This window comes from Dermochelys coriacea, chromosome 10 (genome assembly GCF_009764565.3).
Source record: "Dermochelys coriacea isolate rDerCor1 chromosome 10, rDerCor1.pri.v4, whole genome shotgun sequence".
NCBI lineage: Eukaryota > Metazoa > Chordata > Testudines > Dermochelyidae > Dermochelys > Dermochelys coriacea.
Window position 1 is genome coordinate 31,082,178 of NC_050077.1, and position 21,172 is coordinate 31,103,349.

The window sequence follows — 21,172 nt, forward strand, 5'->3', positions numbered from 1 at the left end:
TACTATGAAAACCATCAAAAGTTTATTAAGGAATTATTGTAAAAATCAGTGCACACAGCAAGCAGAGAGCTGGAGGAGTTAGGGTCTCAGAAATATAACCTACAGGATAGGGCTCTGTTTGAAAGATCAGCTTTGGCTCCAAATGGGGAGTGATTCAAACAGAAGAGCTTCCCTTTATTTCTGCCCACACCCGATCAATTTGACCCATTCCCTGAATGCCTCAGAAAAAGGGCAATATTTGGATTCTCAGGGAGTCCAGCTTTGGCATTTAGTTGAACTGTGGATTGGATAACAGGAGGCAAACACTGAGTGACGCTTCTTAGGTTCCTGGCTGATAATGTTTTCACCTGGTTTTCCCTTTCTTTGTGGATCTAACATCATCATCTGCCACATCAGCTGCCTTCTCTCCTCCTAAGCAGAGAGTCTGCAGCAGTGAAGGACACAATTTCTGCGCCACAGCCCAGGTCCAGAGACACATCTCCACACGATGAGGAGTCCATGCTTTCTCTGAATCCACTAGAAAAGATCAGAAGGGAGCAATTAAACTCTGAATCAGTAGAGGAACCAGATGTAGATTGACTTCTACCCTGTCTTCCCCCATCTCCCAAATGAATTTTTGGTAAGATATGTAGCCCAGTAAAGTGAAAGGCTGATAGTACAGATTAGAATGAGAGACTTCCCTCACACTGCTCTGCCAATGCACATTGATCCAGATCTGCAGCATCTCTCCTGGGCTGCCACCCAGCTTTGGCAATACACCTCACTCCGGCCCTGCAAACTTCCCTCCTGCTACTCCAATTCTGAGCCTCTTCTGAGTGGAGAACGTCAGTCATACCAGACTGGGAGGGAGGGAAAGATTGCTACTGTTTCATTGATATGCATGTGGGCTGGGGCAGGAGAGCATCTCTGCAATCCTGGCCTACAATCGCCCTACTGCTGCTATGGTTATATAGTACAGCAGGGCAGGAAAACTTAGTGGACAAAATCATTGCCACAATGAAACCTTTGGAAATCCAGAAGGAAGACACAGTGCAGGGGAGCAGGTAAGGGAGATGAAGCTGGCCGCAACATCAAGAAAAAATTGGAGAGAGAATGAAAAGGCAATGCAAATTCATGGTGGGCACAGAAGGCAAGGAAAGGTTACTAAGGGAAATCTTGCAGAGCAGTTGTTTCAATACAAAAACAACAAGGAGTCCTTGTGGCACCTTAGAGACTAACACATTTATTTGGGCATAAGCTTTCATCGCCTAGAACCCACTTCCTCGGATGCAATGAGTGAAAATACAGGAGCAGGTATAAATACATGAAAGGATGGGGGGGTTGCTTTACCAAGTCTGAGGTCAGTCTAATGAGATAAATCAATTAACAGCAGGATACCAAGGGGGGAAAAATAACTTTTGAAGTGGTAAGAGTGGCCCATTACAGACAGTTGACAAGAAGGTGCGAGTAACAGTAGGGAGAAATTGCTCCCATTGATGGGAGTTAAGCTCTTAAATACCTTTGAGACTCCAGGCCTATGTGATTCAGCCAAGGCCATGCAATTAGTGGCAGAGACAAGAATAGAATCCAGGGTCCTGACTCCCAGTCATTTGTGCTAACAACTGTTTTCTTGTATCATAATGACAACCTTACTTTAAACACTAAAGGGTTCATTGCAATTCAAATAATTCCTGAAATTCAGACCATAAAGCCTTAACTAAAGCAGAGAGATACAATCCTCCCTTCCCTAGCTGCTATGAGGTCTGTGGCAGTGACCCCACCTGCCCTTACCTTGGTTTAGTTTCTTGACACAGAGCTGGATCTTGCCCAGGTAGAGGACGTAGTGCTTGAGGGTATACTGAACTGGGGTGAGGCCGGGGATGGACTCCATTGCTTCATCTGCCATAAATGCAGCAGCCTCTGGGGCTCCTGCAGCTAGAATTGCTAAGTGGGAAGAGCGTAAAGGTCTGAGCAGAGAAAAGGAAGGGATTGAGGGTAGGAAGAGATGACACGGGGCAGCCTGCATGACAGTGATTGCCCAGTGTCTTGGAGAAACCTGCAGCTTCCCCCACCCTGTTCTGGCTCTCAGAACGCCTGGAATCAGACTCCTGATCCCACTTTCCAGGACACATCAGGGAAACTGAACCCAAAAGTATGCATCTGCATCTGTATTCCCAGCAGAGATGTGACTGAACCAAAACCCTGGGTGTTTGAACAGTCTTGAATTTGAGAGGAGAGGGGGATTGAAATAAGGATTACAATTTTCCAGTTTGAGCCAGTCTCTAATCCCCCCACATGTGAATGTGCCCCTGCTTTTTACACACACACTCTGAGCCAGAGACCTAGCCACACCTTCATATGCAGGCACCATCCCATGCAAGTCCAGATGCCTTTGACTGGCTGCTTCTGCCAGCCACAGCATTAAGCACATGCGAAGGTGTTCTCTCTAAGAACTGGCCATTGGAAACAAGTTTGGCTACTTGCTGGATTGGGAAGAACTGAGACCAGGTTGCAGATGTAGGTGCTTCCTCTCTCCTTTCCCCCTGTGCTCAGTTGTAGGGCCAATACTGTCTCCCAGAAGTGTTTATCATCCAGAAAAGATCAGCATTTCAGATCCCACTCTAAATAGCACCATTTGGGTAGTGCTATTTCCACCGTGCTGTGGAAAATCTGAACAATCTTCTCATTTCTTAGCTAATGGTATAGCCAGGCCCTGGCCCTCTTGAATTTATCCCCTTCCTCCCACAACTCCTTACCCGAAGCTGTGGCTGGTCCCACAGCCTTTAGCTGGCTCAGCTCAGTAATGGCAGCTGCCACATCTGGAAGGAGCTGGAAAGCTTTCCTTGTACAGATCTCCACCGTTTCACTGGAGTTAGTGGCCACCAGCTGCTGCAGACGAGGACGAAACTTTCCCCGCTGGATGGGAGGAGAGAAGAGAGCATGGTAAGGACATCCCAACCTGAGGAGCTCAGCTTCTTCGCTCTACAAGTGAGTATAGCTCATTGCTACAGGAAAAAGGCTATACTTTATGGGCACCAGCAATTAAAAGTGGCCTTTATAATAAGAGATTCAATACTGTGGGGCCATGAATTCCATTCCAACACATGGAAAAAATATAATGAGTACTTCCAGAGATGTTTCTTTTTAGCAGAGGTTCCCAAGCTATGGTCTGTGGGCCACTAGTGATCCAGAGGCATAGCCCTTCCTAGCATTCTCCAGGTTGAGATGTTTTGTGATTGGAGGGAAGACTCCTCAGGTGGGGATCTTTATCCTCAAACATAGTCCAGAACATGAAAAAGCTGTGTGACTATTTAAAAGGAGAATGCCAAGTGAGCTGAGGCTCAGAATTGAGGCTCTGTTTGGGGGAAAAGGTGTTTTTAAAACCTTAGGTGTGCACAATTTTATGAAACAAAAGATTTCTAGCAACATTTTGTTTTGCTGGAGCAGGGGATTTAAAGCTTTCTCACCCACACTCTGAGCACATTACTTCCCAACTCCTCACATCACTTCAGAGGCTTCATCTACTTTTCCTCTTTCCCAGTGTAGACAAAGCCTAAGCATGGGCTTCTCTGACCACACCTTCAAGCCTCTGTCCTATTACAATGCCACTAGTTTCTTACCTTAGTTTCCACCATCTCCACCTTGTCCCTTACACTCCACCTGCTCCTCTCTCCTAAATACTCCCTTTGACTTTTCTACCCTGTCCATTATACTTGGACTAACCACCCTCTTCCTGTGAGTCAACAGCCCATGATAATTTAATTTGATTATTATGCAGCAGGGCTCCCACCTCCTTGTTTGTAAGGAGTTGTGTACAGTATTAATGTTTCATAAATAAGTGACTGAAGAATTCCCCTATTGTAGTGGAAAGCCACACACAGCTCTGTTGTGCTAGTCAGAGGAAACTTACCAAGCTGTGTGAAATGCAAAAAGTTAAATCCAAGACATGCTATTTGTTTAAAAATATTCCTGCTCTGATATTCTAAGGTGTTATTATTAATGCAAACGGAGGATAAACTTTTAAATAAGGAGCCAAATCCTCGGCCTCAGAAGGTGAGGCAGCTACTACCTGGCATAGTGGCTCTATGCCATTCCTATCATAGGATCCTATGTAGGGGACAGAACCTGGGCACCTGCATGTGGCAGAAAAGCCATCTGCCCCTGTGATCCCTGACTGCTGGGACAATCCCTTGGGGCGATGGCAGCTGACTGCAATTTACAGCAAGCCTGAGGCTTCTATAAGTTGTGTTGGGGGGCCACAATAACCGCTCAACTAAGGAGCCAGGAGCCACAAATGTAGCATAAAGACATCATTGCTCCTCCCCCAATTGTGCATCAAGCATGGTTCAGACAGACCGGAGGATTTGGCTGGATTGTTTTCCTTGACTGCAGTACCTTCGAGCGGCAGCGAACCAGCTGAGCAGCGGGGACAGCAGAGCAGCTCACAGCAGGAGTTTGCCTGGGAGTTCGCCTGGAGTGAGCCGGAGTGAGCAAGGAGCAAGGCCTGGAGTGAGCCCAGTGAGGCTTACATCTTGCCAACGTCTCTGAGGAAGCTCATAGTAGGTAGGTGATATGGAAGGGGGGGGTTCAGCTGTTGTGACCTGCACTGGATGTGCCATGTTTGTCTTTCTTCCACAGGACAGAAGCGACTTTGTCTGTACAAAGTGCAAGCTGGTCTCCATATTGGAAGAGAAGATTGAAGGTCTGGAGCAACAGGCAACGACCCTGCGTTGTATACGAGAGACTGAGGATTTTCTGGACCAAACTCAGGATAGGCTTCTAGGGGCACAAAGCTCCAAAGATATAGAGCAGGTTGCACAGAGGGGCCAAGAGGCCAGTGAAGAAGCTTGGCAACATGTGACCTCCAGAAGAGGTAAGCGGAATGTCCGGGTTCCAGTAACACAGACACAGGTAACTAACCGCTTTCATGTTCTCTCCACAGGTACCATTGCGGAGAGTGGACCAGATGATATGTCTGGGGGGAGAAAGCAGAAGGAGACTCCGCTGGTTGGGAGGCATGAGATGCGATGTCCTGAGGTTGGGGGTTCCACGACCACCACTCCCAAGAGGAGAAGGCGGGTGGTGGTGGTCGGGGACTCTCTCCTCCGGGGGACTGAGTCATCTATCTGCCGCCCTGACCGGGAAAACCGAGAAGTCTGCTGCTTGCCAGGGGCTAAGATTCGTGATGTGACGGAGAGACTGCCGAGACTCATTAAGCCCTCGGATCGCTACCCCTTCCTGCTTCTCCACGTGGGCACCAATGATACTGCCAAGAATGACCTTGAGCGGATCACTACGGACTACGTGGCTCTGGGAAGAAGGATAAAGGAGTTGGAGGCGCAAGTGGTGTTCTCGTCCATCCTCCCCGTGGAAGGAAAAGGCCTGGGCAGGGACCGTCAAATCGTGGAGGTCAACGAATGGCTACGCAGGTGGTGTCGGAGAGAAGGCTTTGGATTCTTTGACCATGGGATGGTGTTCCATGAAGGAGGAGTGCTGGGCAGAGACGGGCTCCATCTTACGAAGAGAGGGAAGAACATCTTTGCCAGCAGGCTGGCTAACCTAGTGAGGAGGGCTTTAAACTAGGTTCACCGGGGGAAGGAGACCAAAGCCCTGAGGTAAGTGGGAAAGCGGGATACCGGGAGGAAGCACAGGCAGGAATGTCTGTGAGGGGAGGGCTCCTGCCTCATACTGGGAATGAGGGGCGATCAACAGGTTATCTCAAGTGCTTATATACAAATGCACAAAGCCTTGGAAACAAGCAGGGAGAACTGGAGGTCCTGGTGATGTCAAGGAATTATGACGTGATTGGAATAACAGAGACTTGGTGGGATAACTCACATGACTGGAGTACAGTCATGGATGGTTATAAACTGTTCAGGAAGGACAGGCAGGGCAGAAAAGGTGGGGGAGTAGCACTGTATGTAAGGGAGCAGTATGACTGCTCAGAGCTCCGGTACGAAACTGTGGAAAAACCTGAGTGTCTCTGGATTAAGTTTAGAAGTGTGTGCAACAAGAGTGATGTCATGGTGGGAGTCTGCTATAGACCACCGGACCAGGGGGATGAGGTGGATGAGGTTTTCTTCCGGCAACTCACGGAAGCTACTAGATCGCATGCCCTGATTCTCATGGGTGACTTTAATTTTCCTGATATCTGCTGGGAGAGCAATACAGCGGTGCATAGACAATCCAGGAAGTTTTTGGAAAGCGTAGGGGACAATTTCCTGGTGCAAGTGCTAGGGGAGCCAACTAGGGGGAGCGCTTTTCTTGACCTGCTGCTCACAAACCGGGTAGAATTAGTGGGGGAAGCAAAAGTGGATGGGAATCTGGGAGGCAGTGACCATGAGTTGGTTGAGTTCAGGATCCTGACGCAGGGAAGAAAGGTAAGCAGCAGGATACGGACCCTGGACTTCAGGAAAGCAGACTTTGACTCCCTCAGGGAACAGATGGCCAGGATCCCCTGGGGGACTAACATGAAAGGGAAGGGAGTCCAGGAGAGCTGGCTGTATTTCAAGGAATCCCTGTTGAGGTTACAGGGACAAACCATCCCGATGAGTCGAAAGAATAGTAAATATGGCAGGCGACCAGCTTGGCTTAATGGTGAAATCCTAGCGGATCTTAAACATAAAAAAGAAGCTTACAAGAAGTGGAAGGTTGGACATATGACCAGGGAAGAGTATAAAAATATTGCTCGGGCATGTAGGAAAGATATCAGGAGGGCCAAATCGCACCTGGAGCTGCAGCTAGCAAGAGATGTCAAGAGTAACAAGAAGGGTTTCTTCAGGTATGCTGGCAACAAGAAGAAAGCCAAGGAAAGTGTGGGCCCCTTACTGAATGAGGGAGGCAAGCTAGTGACAGAGGATGTGGAAAAAGCTAATGTACTCAATGCTTTTTTTGCCTCTGTTTTCACTAACAAGGTCAGCTCCCAGACTGCTGTGCTGGGCATCACAAAATGGGGAAGAGATGGCCAGCCCTCTGTAGAGATAGAGGTGGTTAGGGACTATTTAGAAAAGCTGGACGTGCACAAGTCCATGGGGCCGGACGAATTGCATCCGAGAGTGCTGAGGGAATTGGCGGCTGTGATTGCAGAGCCCTTGGCCATTATCTTTGAAAACTCGTGGCGAACGGGGGAAGTCCCGGATGACTGGAAAAAGGCTAATGTAGTGCCCATCTTTAAAAAAGGGAAGAAGGAGGATCCTGGGAACTACAGGCCGGTCAGCCTCACCTCAGTCCCTGGAAAAATCATGGAGCAGGTCCTCAAAGAATCAATCCTGAAGCACTTAGAGGAGAGGAAAGTGATCAGGAACAGTCAGCATGGATTCACCAAGGGAAGGTCATGCCTGACTAATCTAATCGCCTTTTATGATGAGATTACTGGTTCTGTAGATGAAGGGAAAGCAGTGGATGTATTGTTTCTTGACTTTAGCAAAGCTTTTGACACGGTCTCCCACAGCATTCTTGTCAGCAAGTTAAGGAAGTATGGGCTGGATGAATGCACTATAAGGTGGGTAGAAAGCTGGCTAGATTGTCGGGCTCAACGGGTAGTGATCAATGGCTCCATGTCTAGTTGGCAGCCGGTGTCAAGTGGAGTGCCCCAGGGGTCGGTCCTGGGGCCCGTTTTGTTCAATATCTTCATAAATGATCTGGAGGATGGTGTGGATTGCACTCTCAGCAAATTTGCGGATGATACTAAACTGGGAGGAGTGGTAGATACGCTGGAGGGGAGGGATAGGATACAGAAGGACCTAGACAAATTGGAAGATTGGGCCAAAAGAAATCTAATGAGGTTCAATAAGGATAAGTGCAGGACCCTGCACTTAGGATGGAAGAATCCAATGCACCGCTACAGACTAGGGACCGAATGGCTCGGCAGCAGTTCTGCGGAAAAGGACCTAGGGGTGACAGTGGACGAGAAGCTGGATATGAGTCAGCAGTGTGCCCTTGTTGCCAAGAAGGCCAATGGCATTTTGGGATGTATAAGTAGGGGCATAGCGAGCAGATCGAGGGACGTGATCGTTCCCCTCTATTCGACACTGGTGAGGCCTCATCTGGAGTACTGTGTCCAGTTTTGGGCCCCACACTACAAGAAGGATGTGGATAAATTGGAAAGAGTACAGCGAAGGGCAACAAAAATGATTAGGGGTCTAGAGCACATGACTTATGAGGAGAGGCTGAGGGAGCTGGGATTGTTTAGTCTGCAGAAGAGAAGAATGAGGGGGGATTTGATAGCTGCTTTCAACTACCTGAAAGGGGGTTTCAAAGAGGATGGCTCTAGACTGTTCTCAATGGTAGCAGATGACAGAACGAGGAGTAATGGTCTCAAGTTGCAATGGGGGAGGTTTAGATTGGATATTAGGAAAAACTTTTTCACTAAGAGGGTGGTGAAACACTGGAATGCGTTACCTAGGGAGGTGGTAGAATCTCCTTCCTTAGAGGTTTTTAAGGTCAGGCTTGACAAAGCCCTGGCTAGGATGATTTAACTGGGACTTGGTCCTGCTTTGAGCAGGGGGTTTGGACTAGATGACCTTCTGGGGTCCCTTCCAACCCTGATATTCTATGATTCTATGATTCTATGACCTTAAAAATATTAATAACAGAATTAAATAGATATTAACTACAGAGGCTTTAAGACTGGCAACATCAGACTCTTAGCACACAGGTTAAAAAAAAAAAAAGTAAATATAACCAGCAGCGTTCCAAACCACCAGCAACTGAAAATGTTATAGACTCCAAGGCTCTGAGCCCATGGCTACACTAGAGAGTTTACAGCAGCACCGATGCAGCTGCACCACCGTAAGATCTCTAATGTAGTCACTCTATGGATCGTGAGTCTAATTACCCCAATCCCTGCAAGTAGCAGTAGCAGCTTTCTCACTGACACGGCGCTCTCCACACTGGTGCTTAAATTGGCATAAATTATGTTGTTCAAGGGGATGGCTAATTCACACACTTGAGCAACATAATTTATGTCGACTTAAGCTGTAATGTAGCCTTAGACCTTCCCTACCACTACACACACACTTTGAGCAGCGGGGACAGCAGAGCAGCTCACAGCAGGAGTTTGCCTGGGAGTTCGCCTGGAGTGAGCCCAGTGAGGCTTACATCTTGCCAACGTCTCTGAGGAAGCTCATAGTAGGTAGGTGATATGGAAGGTGGGGGTTCAGCTGTTGTGACCTGCACTGGATGTGCCATGTTTGTCTTTCTTCCACAGGACAGAAGCGACTTTGTCTGTACAAAGTGCAAGCTGGTCTCCATATTGGAAGAGAAGATTGAAGGTCTGGAGCAACAGGTAACGACCCTGCGTTGTATACAAGAGACTGAGGATTTTCTGGACCAAACTCAGGATAGGCTTCTAGGGGCACAAAGCTCTAAAGATATAGAGCAGGTTGCACAGAGGAGCCAAGAGGCCAGTGAAGAAGCTTGGCAACATGTGACCTCCAGAAGAGGTAAGCGGAATGTCCGGGTTCCAGTAACACAGACACAGGTAACTAACCGCTTTCATGTTCTCTCCACAGGTACCATTGCGGAGAGTGGACCAGATGATAGGTCTGGGGGGAGAAAGCAGAAGGAGACTCCGCTGGTTGGGAGGCATGAGATGCGATGTCCTGAGGTTGGGGGTTCCACGACCACCACTCCCAAGAGGAGAAGGCGGGTGGTGGTGGTCGGGGACTCTCTCCTCCGGGGGACTGAGTCATCTATCTGCCGCCCTGACCGGGAAAACCGAGAAGTCTGCTGCTTGCCAGGGGCTAAGATTCGTGATGTGACGGAGAGACTGCCGAGACTCATCAAGCCCTCGGATCGCTACCCCTTCCTGCTTCTCCACGTGGGCACCAATGATACTGCCAAGAATGACCTTGAGCGGATCACTGCGGACTACGTGGCTCTGGGAAGAAGGATAAAGGAGTTGGAGGCGCAAGTGGTGTTCTCGTCCATCCTCCCCGTGGAAGGAAAAGGCCTGGGTAGGGACCGTCGAATCGTGGAGGTCAACGAATGGCTACGCAGGTGGTGTCGGAGAGAAGGCTTTGGATTCTTTGACCATGGGATGGTGTTCCATGAAGGAGGAGTGCTGGGCAGAGACGGGCTCCATCTTACGAAGAGAGGGAAGAACATCTTTGCCAGCAGGCTGGCTAACCTAGTGAGGAGGGCTTTAAACTAGGTTCACCGGGGGAAGGAGACCAAAGCCCTGAGGTAAGTGGGAAAGCGGGATACCGGGAGGAAGCACAGGCAGGAATGTCTGTGAGGGGAGGGCTCCTGCCTCATACTGGGAATGAGGGGCGATCAACAGGTTATCTCAAGTGCTTATATACAAATGCACAAAGCCTTGGAAACAAGCAGGGAGAACTGGAGGTCCTGGTGATGTCAAGGAATTATGACGTGATTGGAATAACAGAGACTTGGTGGGATAACTCACATGACTGGAGTACAGTCATGGATGGTTATAAACTGTTCAGGAAGGACAGGCAGGGCAGAAAAGGTGGGGGAGTAGCACTGTATGTAAGGGAGCAGTATGACTGCTCAGAGCTCCGGTACGAAACTGTGGAAAAACCTGAGTGTCTCTGGATTAAGTTTAGAAGTGTGTGCAACAAGAGTGATGTCATGGTGGGAGTCTGCTATAGACCACCGGACCAGGGGGATGAGGTGGATGAGGCTTTCTTCCGGCAACTCACGGAAGCTACTAGATCGCATGCCCTGATTCTCATGGGTGACTTTAATTTTCCTGATATCTGCTGGGAGAGCAATACAGCGGTGCATAGACAATCCAGGAAGTTTTTGGAAAGCGTAGGGGACAATTTCCTGGTGCAAGTGCTAGGGGAGCCAACTAGAGGGAGCGCTTTTCTTGACCTGCTGCTCACAAACCGGGTAGAATTAGTGGGGGAAGCAAAAGTGGATGGGAATCTGGGAGGCAGTGACCATGAGTTGGTTGAGTTCAGGATCCTGACGCAGGGAAGAAAGGTAAGCAGCAGGATACGGACCCTGGACTTCAGGAAAGCAGACTTTGACTCCCTCAGGGAACAGATGGCCAGGATCCCCTGGGGGACTAACATGAAAGGGAAGGGAGTCCAGGAGAGCTGGCTGTATTTCAAGGAATCCCTGTTGAGGTTACAGGGACAAACCATCCCGATGAGTCGAAAGAATAGTAAATATGGCAGGCGACCAGCTTGGCTTAATGGTGAAATCCTAGCGGATCTTAAACATAAAAAAGAAGCTTACAAGAAGTGGAAGGTTGGACATATGACCAGGGAAGAGTATAAAAATATTGCTCGGGCATGTAGGAAAGATATCAGGAGGGCCAAATCGCACCTGGAGCTGCAGCTAGCAAGAGATGTCAAGAGTAACAAGAAGGGTTTCTTCAGGTATGCTGGCAACAAGAAGAAAGCCAAGGAAAGTGTGGGCCCCTTACTGAATGAGGGAGGCAAGCTAGTGACAGAGGATGTGGAAAAAGCTAATGTACTCAATGCTTTTTTTGCCTCTGTTTTCACTAACAAGGTCAGCTCCCAGACTGCTGTGCTGGGCATCACAAAATGGGGAAGAGATGGCCAGCCCTCTGTAGAGATAGAGGTGGTTAGGGACTATTTAGAAAAGCTGGACGTGCACAAGTCCATGGGGCCAGACGAATTGCATCCGAGAGTGCTGAGGGAATTGGCGGCTGTGATTGCAGAGCCCTTGGCCATTATCTTTGAAAACTCGTGGCGAACGGGGGAAGTCCCGGATGACTGGAAAAAGGCTAATGTAGTGCCCATCTTTAAAAAAGGGAAGAAGGAGGATCCTGGGAACTACAGGCCGGTCAGCCTCACCTCAGTCCCTGGAAAAATCATGGAGCAGGTCCTCAAAGAATCAATCCTGAAGCACTTAGAGGAGAGGAAAGTGATCAGGAACAGTCAGCATGGATTCACCAAGGGAAGGTCATGCCTGACTAATCTAATCGCCTTTTATGATGAGATTACTGGTTCAGTGGATGAAGGGAAAGCAGTGGATGTATTGTTTCTTGACTTTAGCAAAGCTTTTGACACGGTCTCCCACAGCATTCTTGTCAGCAAGTTAAGGAAGTATGGGCCGGATGAATGCACTATAAGGTGGGTAGAAAGCTGGCTAGATTGTCGGGCTCAACGGGTAGTGATCAATGGCTCCATGTCTAGTTGGCAGCCGGTGTCAAGTGGAGTGCCCCAGGGGTCGGTCCTGGGGCCCGTTTTGTTCAATATCTTCATAAATGATCTGGAGGATGGTGTGGATTGCACTCTCAGCAAATTTGCGGATGATACTAAACTGGGAGGAGTGGTAGATACGCTGGAGGGGAGGGATAGGGTACAGAAGGACCTAGACAAATTGGAGGATTGGGCCAAAAGAAATCTAATGAGGTTCAAGAAGGATAAGTGCAGGGTCCTGCACTTAGGATGGAAGAATCCAATGCACCGCTACAGACTAGGGACCGAATGGCTCGGCAGCAGTTCTGCGGAAAAGGACCTAGGGGTGACAGTGGACGAGAAGCTGGATATGAGTCAGCAGTGTGCCCTTGTTGCCAAGAAGGCCAATGGCATTTTGGGATGTATAAGTAGGGGCATAGCGAGCAGATCGAGGGACGTGATCGTTCCCCTCTATTCGACACTGGTGAGGCCTCATCTGGAGTAATGTGTCCAGTTTTGGGCCCCACACTACAAGAAGGATGTGGATAAATTGGAAAGAGTACAGCGAAGGGCAACAAAAATGATTAGGGGTCTAGAGCACATGACTTATGAGGAGAGGCTGAGGGAGCTGGGATTGTTTAGTCTGCAGAAGAGAAGAATGAGGGGGGATTTGATAGCTGCTTTCAACTACCTGAAAGGGGGTTTCAAAGAGGATGGCTCTAGACTGTTCTCAATGGTAGCAGATGACAGAACGAGGAGTAATGGTCTCAAGTTGCAATGGGGGAGGTTTAGATTGGATATTAGGAAAAACTTTTTCACTAAGAGGGTGGTGAAACACTGGAATGCGTTACCTAGGGAGGTGGTAGAATCTCCTTCCTTAGATGTTTTTTAGGTCAGGCTTGACAAAGCCCTGGCTAGGATGATTTAACTGGGACTTGGTCCTGCTTTGAGCAGGGGGTTGGACTAGATGACCTTCTGGGGTCCCTTCCAACCCTGATATTCTATGATTCTATGATTATATAGCTGAGCTGTTACATATAGCAATTTATCTGGGGAAAGCTACTTACAGCAAGTTTCCATTCCATCAGTTTCACCACTTCACTCTGTGTCAGATATTTTTCTTTCCTTCCTGCAATAGCACCTGGCAGCTCCTCCTGATACCTAAAACAAAGACCCGTTGGCAGACAAGGAGTCAAAATATATTCTTGAACCTATCTGTTCATGCTGCTGGAGTTGCAGCTGGTACTGAGCAGGCATTGCTGTGAGGAAGCTCATGCTATTGAAGACCCAGCTGCTATTAAGAACAGTTGGAAGGGATTTCACGCTGAAAGAGGCTGCTATGGACAGGATTTTTAGCTGTATGCCTCCTCAACAGGTGACAAGGTGGTGCTCCTTGACAGATTGGTGCTTCAGAAAAGAAACCATGTTAAATGCTGGAGGGTTTACCATTTATCCAGCCCAAAAAGGTTTTTCTTCTTGCCTCCTTTGGCTTTGAGTACATCCCAGTAGACATCAAACACTGTCCTCCAGTAGGTGGGGTCTTCACAGCCATACAGCCCTCCACTTAATGGCATGTTTCAGGGCTTCAGGACACTGAGGACAAAGAACATCTAAAAGAGGAGGACAAACAGACTTGATGCTGGTAGAACTACAGAGCAGAGACCTTGTAGGGAGAAAATGCTGATACTTAACTCTCCTCCCTGCAAACCCCAAACCCTTCCTTGCATCATTCACCTTCTACTTGCCCTGTCAGCATTCTCTCCTCTCTCTCTACCCCCAGTCCTTCATCCTACCCTGTTCTCCAGCAGGCCTCTCTACCTCTTAGCACCTTTGGTCCTTATGGCCCCCCTCAAGGCGCTGCCTCTAAGCCTGGCTCTCCCTGCACCCCAGGAAGCTGCAGCTCTCCTTGCCCGACTAGCCCCTCGCTGCACTCGTCTTTATTTCCGTGCAGCATTCTGTGCCTGCTCTTGCCACCCAGCTCCTCAGCTTTCCAGCCCCCTACTCCATTTCCCTGGCCCCCACTCCAACATCCTCAGTTTCCTGACCCTCCCAGGCCCCCTCCAAGCCCCCCATTCCAGCCCCCTGAACCCTCACAGACTCCTCAGCCCTGACCCTCCTAGCCCCACCCTTCAGCCCCCTAACCCCTACTCTATCTCCCACCCCATCCTCTTCAGCTGCCTAATTCTCCCAGCCCTAACCTTCCCCCACTCCATCCCTCAGACCTAACCCTTCCTTCCCCACCCCAGCCCTGACCCTTCAGCCCCCTGACCCCCACCCCATCCTCAGCTCCCTAACTCTCCCAGCCCCCTCAGCCCTGACCTCCCCAAGTCCATCCTCCTGATCCTCTCTCCCACCATTATCCCCGTAGCTCCCTCACTCTCCTAGCCCCCCACTCCACCCTCCTACCCCCCTCAGCCCTGACTCCACTCAAGTCCATCCCCCTGATCCTCCCACTCACCCCCCCACTACCCTCGTGGCTCCCTAACTCTCCCAGCCCCCTCAGCCCTGACCTCCCCCTGTCCATCCTCCTGATCCTCCGACCCCCCCCATGATCCCCGTAGCTCCCTCCTGACCCCCCCGGTCCATCCTCCTGATCCTCCGACCCCCCCCATGATCCCCGTAGCTCCCTCCTGACCCCCCTCGGTCCATCCTCCTGATCCTCCGACCCCCCCCATGATCCCCGTAGCTCCCTCCTGACCCCCCCGGTCCATCCTCCTGATCCTCCGACCCCCCCTTGATCCCCGTAGCTCCCTCCTGACCCCCCCCCTTGATCCCCGTAGCTCCCTCCTGACCCCCCCGGTCCATCCTCCTGATCCTCCGACCCCCCCCCCCATGATCCCCGTAGCTCCCTCCTGACCCCCCCGGTCCATCCTCCTGATCCTCTGACCCCCCCCTTCATCCCCGTAGCTCCCTCCTGACCCCCCCCCGGTCCATCCTCCTGATCCTCCGACCCCCCCCCCCATGATCCCCGTAGCTCCCTCCTGACCCCCCCGGTCCATCCTCCTGATCCTCTGACCCCCCCCATGATCCCCGTAGCTCCCTCCTGACCCCCCCGGTCCATCCTCCCGATCCTCCGACCCCCCCCCATGATCCCTGTAGCTCCCTCTTGACCCCCCCCGGTCCATCCTCCTGATCCTCCGACCCCCCCCTCGATCCCCGTAGCTCCCTCCTGACCCCCCCGGTCCATCCTCCCGATCCTCCCACTCACGCCCACTACCCCCGTAGCTCCCTCCCCCAGCGCCGGCTCCGGCTGCCGCTCCCCGGCCCCGCCCCGCCGGAAGTCCCGCTGGCCGCGGGCGGGGCAGGGCCGGCCGGGCTGTCGCAGTGCGAGGCCGCAGGGAGCCGGCCGGGCCCCGCAGGGGAGCGCCGGGCCGGGCCGCGCCGCGCCGGGCCATGAAGGGGAAGGAGGAGAAGGAGAGCGGCGGCCTGGGGCTGGGGGGCGGCCCCGGCGGCGGGGGGCCCCGCGGCAGCGCGGCGGCCGGGCTCGGGGGCGGCCCGGGCGGGGGCAGCCCCGAGAAGAGCCACAGCGCCCAGGAGCACAAGGAGCAGGGCAACCGGCTCTTCGTCAGCCGCAAGTACCCCGAGGCGGCCGCCTGCTACGGCCGGGCCATCGTGAGTGCGGGCTGGAGGGACGGCGCGGCCTACAGGAGCGAGCTGCGGCCTCGGCGGGAACTTACCTGTTACAGCCTGGCTGGGGGGCGCGGGGAGGAGGGGCCGGAATCCAAGGGGGAGGGGGAGCCGAGCTGTGGGGGGCGGGGCTGGCACACACTGGGGGGGGAGATAGAGCTGAGCTGTGGGGGGGGAGGGGCTGGCACGCACGGGGGGGGCGGGGATAGAGCTGAGCTGTGTGGGGGAGGGGCTGGCACACACTGGGGGGGGCGGGGATAGAGCTGAGCTGTGGGGGGGGAGGGGCTGGCACGCACGGGGGGGTGGGGATAGAGCTGAGCTGTGGGGGGGAGGGGCTGGCACACACTGGGGGGGAAGATAGAGCTGAGCTGTGGGGGGGGAGGGGCTGGCACGCACGGGGGGAGATAGAGCTGAGCTGTGGGGGGGGAGGGGCTGGCACGCACGGGGGGGGGCGGGGATAGAGCTGAGCTGTGGGGGGGGAGGGGCTGGCACGCACGGGGGGGGCGGGGATAGAGCTGAGCTGTGTGGGGGAGGGGCTGGCACACACTGGGGGGGGCGGGGATAGAGCTGAGCTGTGGGGGGGGAGGGGCTGGCACGCACGGGGGGGTGGGGATAGAGCTGAGCTGTGGGGGGGAGGGGCTGGCACACACTGGGGGGGAAGATAGAGCTGAGCTGGGGGGGGGAGGGGCTGGCACGCACGGGGGGAGATAGAGCTGAGCTGTGGGGGGGGAGGGGCTGGCACGCACGGGGGGGGCGGGGATAGAGCTGAGCTGTGGGGGGGGAGGGGCTGGCACGCACGGGGGGGTGGGGATAGAGCTGAGCTGTGGGGGGGAGGGGCTGGCACACACTGGGGGGGAGATAGAGCTGAGCTGTGTGGGGGGGAGGGGCTGGCACGCACGGGGGGGCGGGGATAGAGCTGAGCTGTGGGGGGGAGGGGCTGGCACGCACGGGGGGGTGGGGATAGAGCTGAGCTGTGGGGGGGAGGGGCTGGCACACACTGGGGGGGAGATAGAGCTGAGCTGTGTGGGGGGGAGGGGCTGGCACGCACGGGGGGGCGGGGATAGAGCTGAGCTGTGGGGGGGGAGGGGCTGGCACGCACGGGGGGGTGGGGATAGAGCTGAGCTGTGGGGGGGAGGGGCTGGCACACACTGGGGGGGAGATAGAGCTGAGCTGTGGGGGGGGAGGGGCTGGCACGCACGGGGGGAGATAGAGCTGAGCTGTGGGGGGGGAGGGGCTGGCACGCACGGGGGGGGCGGGGATAGAGCTGAGCTGTGGGGGGGGAGGGGCTGGCACGCACGGGGGGGGGGGATAGAGCTGAGCTGTGGGGGGGAGGGGCTGGCACACACTGGGGGGGAGATAGAGCTGAGCTGTGTGGGGGGGAGGGGCTGGCACGCACGGGGGGGGCGGGGATAGAGCTGAGCTGTGGGGGGGGAGGGGCTGGCACGCACGGGGGGGGGGGGATAGAGCTGAGCTGTGGGGGGGAGGGGCTGGCACACACTGGGGGGGAGATAGAGCTGAGCTGTGTGGGGGGGAGGGGCTGGCACGCACGGGGGGGGCGGGGATAGAGCTGAGCTGTGGGGGGGGAGGGGCTGGCACGCACGGGGGGGGTGGGGATAGAGCTGAGCTGTGGGGGGGAGGGGCTGGCACACACTGGGGGGGAGATAGAGCTGAGCTGTGGGGGGGGGAGGGGCTGGCACGCACGGGGGGGGCGGGGATAGAGCTGAGCTGTGGGGGGGAGGGGCTGGCACGCACGGGGGGGGGGGGATAGAGCTGAGCGGTGGGGGGGAGGGGCTGGCACACACTGGGGGGGAGATAGAGCTGAGCTGTGTGGGGGGGAGGGGCTGGCACGCACGGGGGGGGCGGGGATAGAGCTGAGCTGTGGGGGGGGAGGGGCTGGCACGCACGGGGGGGTGGGGATAGAGCTGAGCTGTGGGGGGGAGGGGCTGGCACACACTGGGGGGGAGATAGAGCTGAGCTGTGTGGGGGGGAGGGGCTGGCACGCACGGGGGGGGCGGGGATAGAGCTGAGCTGTGGGGGGGGAGGGGCTGGCACGCACGGGGGGGTGGGGATAGAGCTGAGCTGTGGGGGGAGGGGCTGGCACACACTGGGGGGGAGATAGAGCTGAGCTGTGGGGGGGGAGGGGCTGGCACGCACGGGGGGGGCGGGGATAGAGCTGAGCTGTGGGGGGAGGGGCTGGCACGCACGGGGGGGTGGGGATAGAGCTGAGCTGTGGGGGGGAGGGGCTGGCACACACTGGGGGGGAGATAGAGCTGAGCTGTGTGGGGAGGAGGGGCTGGCACGCACGGGGGGGCGGGGATAGAGCTGAGCTGTGTGGGGGGGAGGGGCTGGCACGCACGGGGGGGCGGGGATAGAGCTGAGCTGTGGGGGGGGGAGGGGCTGGCACGCACGGGGGGGCGGGGATAGAGCTGAGCTGTGTGGGGGGGAGGGGCTGGCACGCACGGGGGGGCGGGGATAGAGCTGAGCTGTGTGGGGGGGAGGGGCTGGCACGCACGGGGGGGCGGGGATAGAGCTGAGCTGTGGGGGGGGAGGGGCTGGCACGCACGGGGGGGCGGGGATAGAGCCGAGCTGTGTGGGGGGAGGGTCTGGCACGTACGGGGGGGGGGCAGGGATAGAGCTGAGCTGTGGGGGGAGAGGGGCTGGCACCCACTGCGGGAGGCAGAGCCGAGCTTTCGGGGGGGATGGGGATAGAGCTGAGCTGTGTGGGGGGAGAGGCTGGCACACACTGGGGGGGCAGGGAGATAGAGCTGAGCTGTCTGGGGGGGAGGGGCTGGCACCCACTGCGGGAGGCAGAGCTGAGCTGTCTGGGGGGGGGGGATGGGGATAGAGCTGAGCTGTGTGGGGGGAGGGGCTGGCACACACGGGGGGGCGGGGAGATAGAGCTGAGCTGTGTGGGGGGAGGGCCTGGCACCCACTGCAGGAGGCAGAGCTGAGCTGTCGGGGGGGGGGGATGGGGATAGAGCTGAGCTGTGTGGGGGGAGGGGCTGGCACACACTGGGGGGGCGGGGAGATAGAGCTGAGCTGTGTGGGGGGAGGGGCTGGCACACACTGGGGGGGCGGGGAGATAGAGCTGAGCTGTGTGGGGGGAGGGGCTGGCACACACTGGGGGGGCGGGGAGATAGAGCTGAGCTGTCTGGGGGGAGAGGCTGGCACACACTGCCCGACCGGGGGATAGAGCTGAGCTATCTACGGCAAGGGGCTGGCACCCACTGCGGGGGACAGAGCTGAGCTATTTGGGGGAGGTAGAGCTGAGCTGTGTAGGGTGAGGGCCAGTTCATGCATTGGGGGCTGAGCTGTTTGAGGCAGAGGCCAGTACCATTGTGTGTGCCTGGAAAGGCGATACTGCAGGACTCGGTTCCTGCTTGAAAACACACACGCACGCACATCCCACCCCCCACTGCTTGGGAAGAATCTAGGCTAAGGTCCCTGCTTCTTAGGAGGCCTAGTCCCTCCTTCAGTGCTGCGTTGGTAACAAGAGTCCCTTGGGGACAGGAGGCCTGGAGAAATGTTTCACACTCAGGTGCACACACCCTATGGATTTAGGCCCAGACAATGTTTTCAGCATTCCAGTTATTGCTCAGCTTGGGGTGCTGATCTTGGCGGGTCAGACTTGGGATATCAACCTTTTACAAAAAGGTGAGTTGAGATTTGTTAGTGGCAATGGCAGTAAACAGGTTTCAGAGTAGCAGCCGTGTTAGTCTGTATCTGCAAAAAGAAAAGGAGTACTTGTGGCACCTTAGAGACTAACAAATTTATTTGAGCATAAGCTTTTGTGAAGTACAGCTCGATGAAGTGAGCTGTAGCGCACGAAAGCTTATGCTCAGATAAATTTGTTAGTCTCTAAGGTGCCACAAGTACTCCTTTTCTTTTTATGGCAGTAAAGGCAAACAGCTGGGGATGTTGGAATTTATGATGCTGAAGGGGTTTGGACAGGATACTGTCTATCTCCTAGTCTCTCCACAAAGTACTATATGGGACCTTTAGCCCTATAATTGAAGTATTTATTGATACGGCTTTAGTTTCTACTTCAATATCCATTAGTTCTGGGCAGGAAGGATCTTAGTTTAAAATATCGTCCAAAGGACCCATTCTACATAATGCTGTGCTGCTGTGCTTGTGAGCTCTGTCTAGTACAGCACTTGAACCTTTGATGTGGTCCAGATTCCAGGTTTACTATCAGAACCATAATCTAGAGCTCATACTGACGTGGCTCTTGGGGATTTGTGTTCCTAAGCATATATCTTGGGAATAAAACTCTTTGCTTGTATCATGCCTGTCACAAGGGGATTTTTTCTCTCTCTGACTATGCAGACTGAGATGCACAGTTTGAGATTGAAGGAAATTTCTTTAAACACTCTTTGCTGCTAATGTTAGGAGATTACTGTTTGGGATGCTTTTCTCCTAGGTCTGGAATAGTCTCTGTGCCCCGCCTGGTATTTAGCTGAGTCAAGTATTTCCTCTGTTTCATTAGGAAGATAGCATTACAAAAGCCAGTTTGTGTAGTCTGTCTATTCTGTGTTTACTCACACACCCTCAACAAATCGCCTCTGCTCTGTGTTGTCTAATCTGATATTCTATGATTAATAAACTCTTTTTTTAGGTGACTGTCACCATCTAGCGTGTCTCAGTGTAGCATTCATGGTTTTCCTAGTTTGCCTATCCTGGTACTGCTCTTTAAGTGTGTTTTCGTGTATCAACCTGCCTGCTGGTTCATGGTAACTGCTAAAGCTTGTTAGCTGGGTCCATGATGATGAACTTGTAAACAACATACAAAACATTCCTTTGAGAAATAGCTGATGGACCAAGATTATGCAGCTTTAGACTCTTCATTGTTGTCTCCTGTTTAGAAAGACAGGAGTGATAACTTAGCTCTAAGGACATGCTGGTTAACATCACTTGTATCCATTTACTGAACAAGCTGTGGTCTGAGAGCTAGAGCCTTTTGTCTTTGGAGACTTGGGTTTAAATTTTCTTGAGTGACTCACTAGTGAAAATGTGTATTGGTCTCTTCAGAGTCCCCTGTGGATCTTAGTCCACATCATCAAATCACTGCAGAGCGGAGAAATCCAAAACTTGAGTAGCTAGAAGAGGGGACGGGTCGGGATTGAGATACATCAATGGAGCTGTGCCAGACGCCCAGGACTAGAATAGCAGGTGCTGCAGGTCAGGACTGTAGTGCATTGGCAGAGTAAGCTGGAATACCAAGGGGCTCATTTGGTAAGGAATGTGGTGAACTGGGAGGAGGTTAGGCAGGACTAGAACTGTCCATGGTGTAGCAGATCAAGAAATACACTGGTGTTTGTTATTTGGAGGCCCAGGGTTTGGGATAGCAGAGGCTGCATAAGGTCAGGATTGTATTGTACTGGCAGAGCTCTGCCGGAGAAGCACGTACAGTTCCTGCCTGACTGGCTCTAGCAAAATATTTATGT

The 21,172-nt window shown here is 53.7% G+C and overlaps 2 protein-coding genes across 3 annotated transcripts in view; one reads left to right on the forward strand and one right to left on the reverse strand.

Annotated features, from left to right (window-relative positions):
- On the reverse strand, positions 1–15,888 carry LOC119862079. 2 transcript variants are annotated; one of them, XM_038418054.1, is made up of 6 exons: positions 15,776–15,888; positions 13,545–13,708; positions 13,166–13,259; positions 2,736–2,895; positions 1,771–1,923; positions 1–516 (listed from the first exon to the last, which is right to left on the reverse strand). In XM_038418054.1, the coding sequence occupies exons 2-6, from the start codon at positions 13,670–13,672 to the stop codon at positions 344–346; spliced, it is 708 nt and encodes a 235-aa protein (XP_038273982.1). In that variant the 5' UTR covers positions 13,673–13,708; positions 15,776–15,888; the 3' UTR covers positions 1–343. The 2 variants fall into 2 exon arrangements, with proteins under 2 accessions (XP_038273982.1, XP_043349470.1); XM_043493535.1 differs by lacking the exon at positions 15,776–15,888 and adding an exon at positions 13,833–14,087.
- The window catches only part of STUB1 (STIP1 homology and U-box containing protein 1), a 13,693-nt gene continuing 7,891 nt past the window's right edge, over positions 15,371–21,172 (forward strand). Inside the window, exon 1 of the mRNA XM_038418053.2 lies at positions 15,371–15,710. Coding sequence (XP_038273981.1) covers positions 15,492–15,710 — 219 coding nt within the window. The 5' untranslated portion in view covers positions 15,371–15,491. The remainder of the gene's footprint in view (positions 15,711–21,172) is intronic.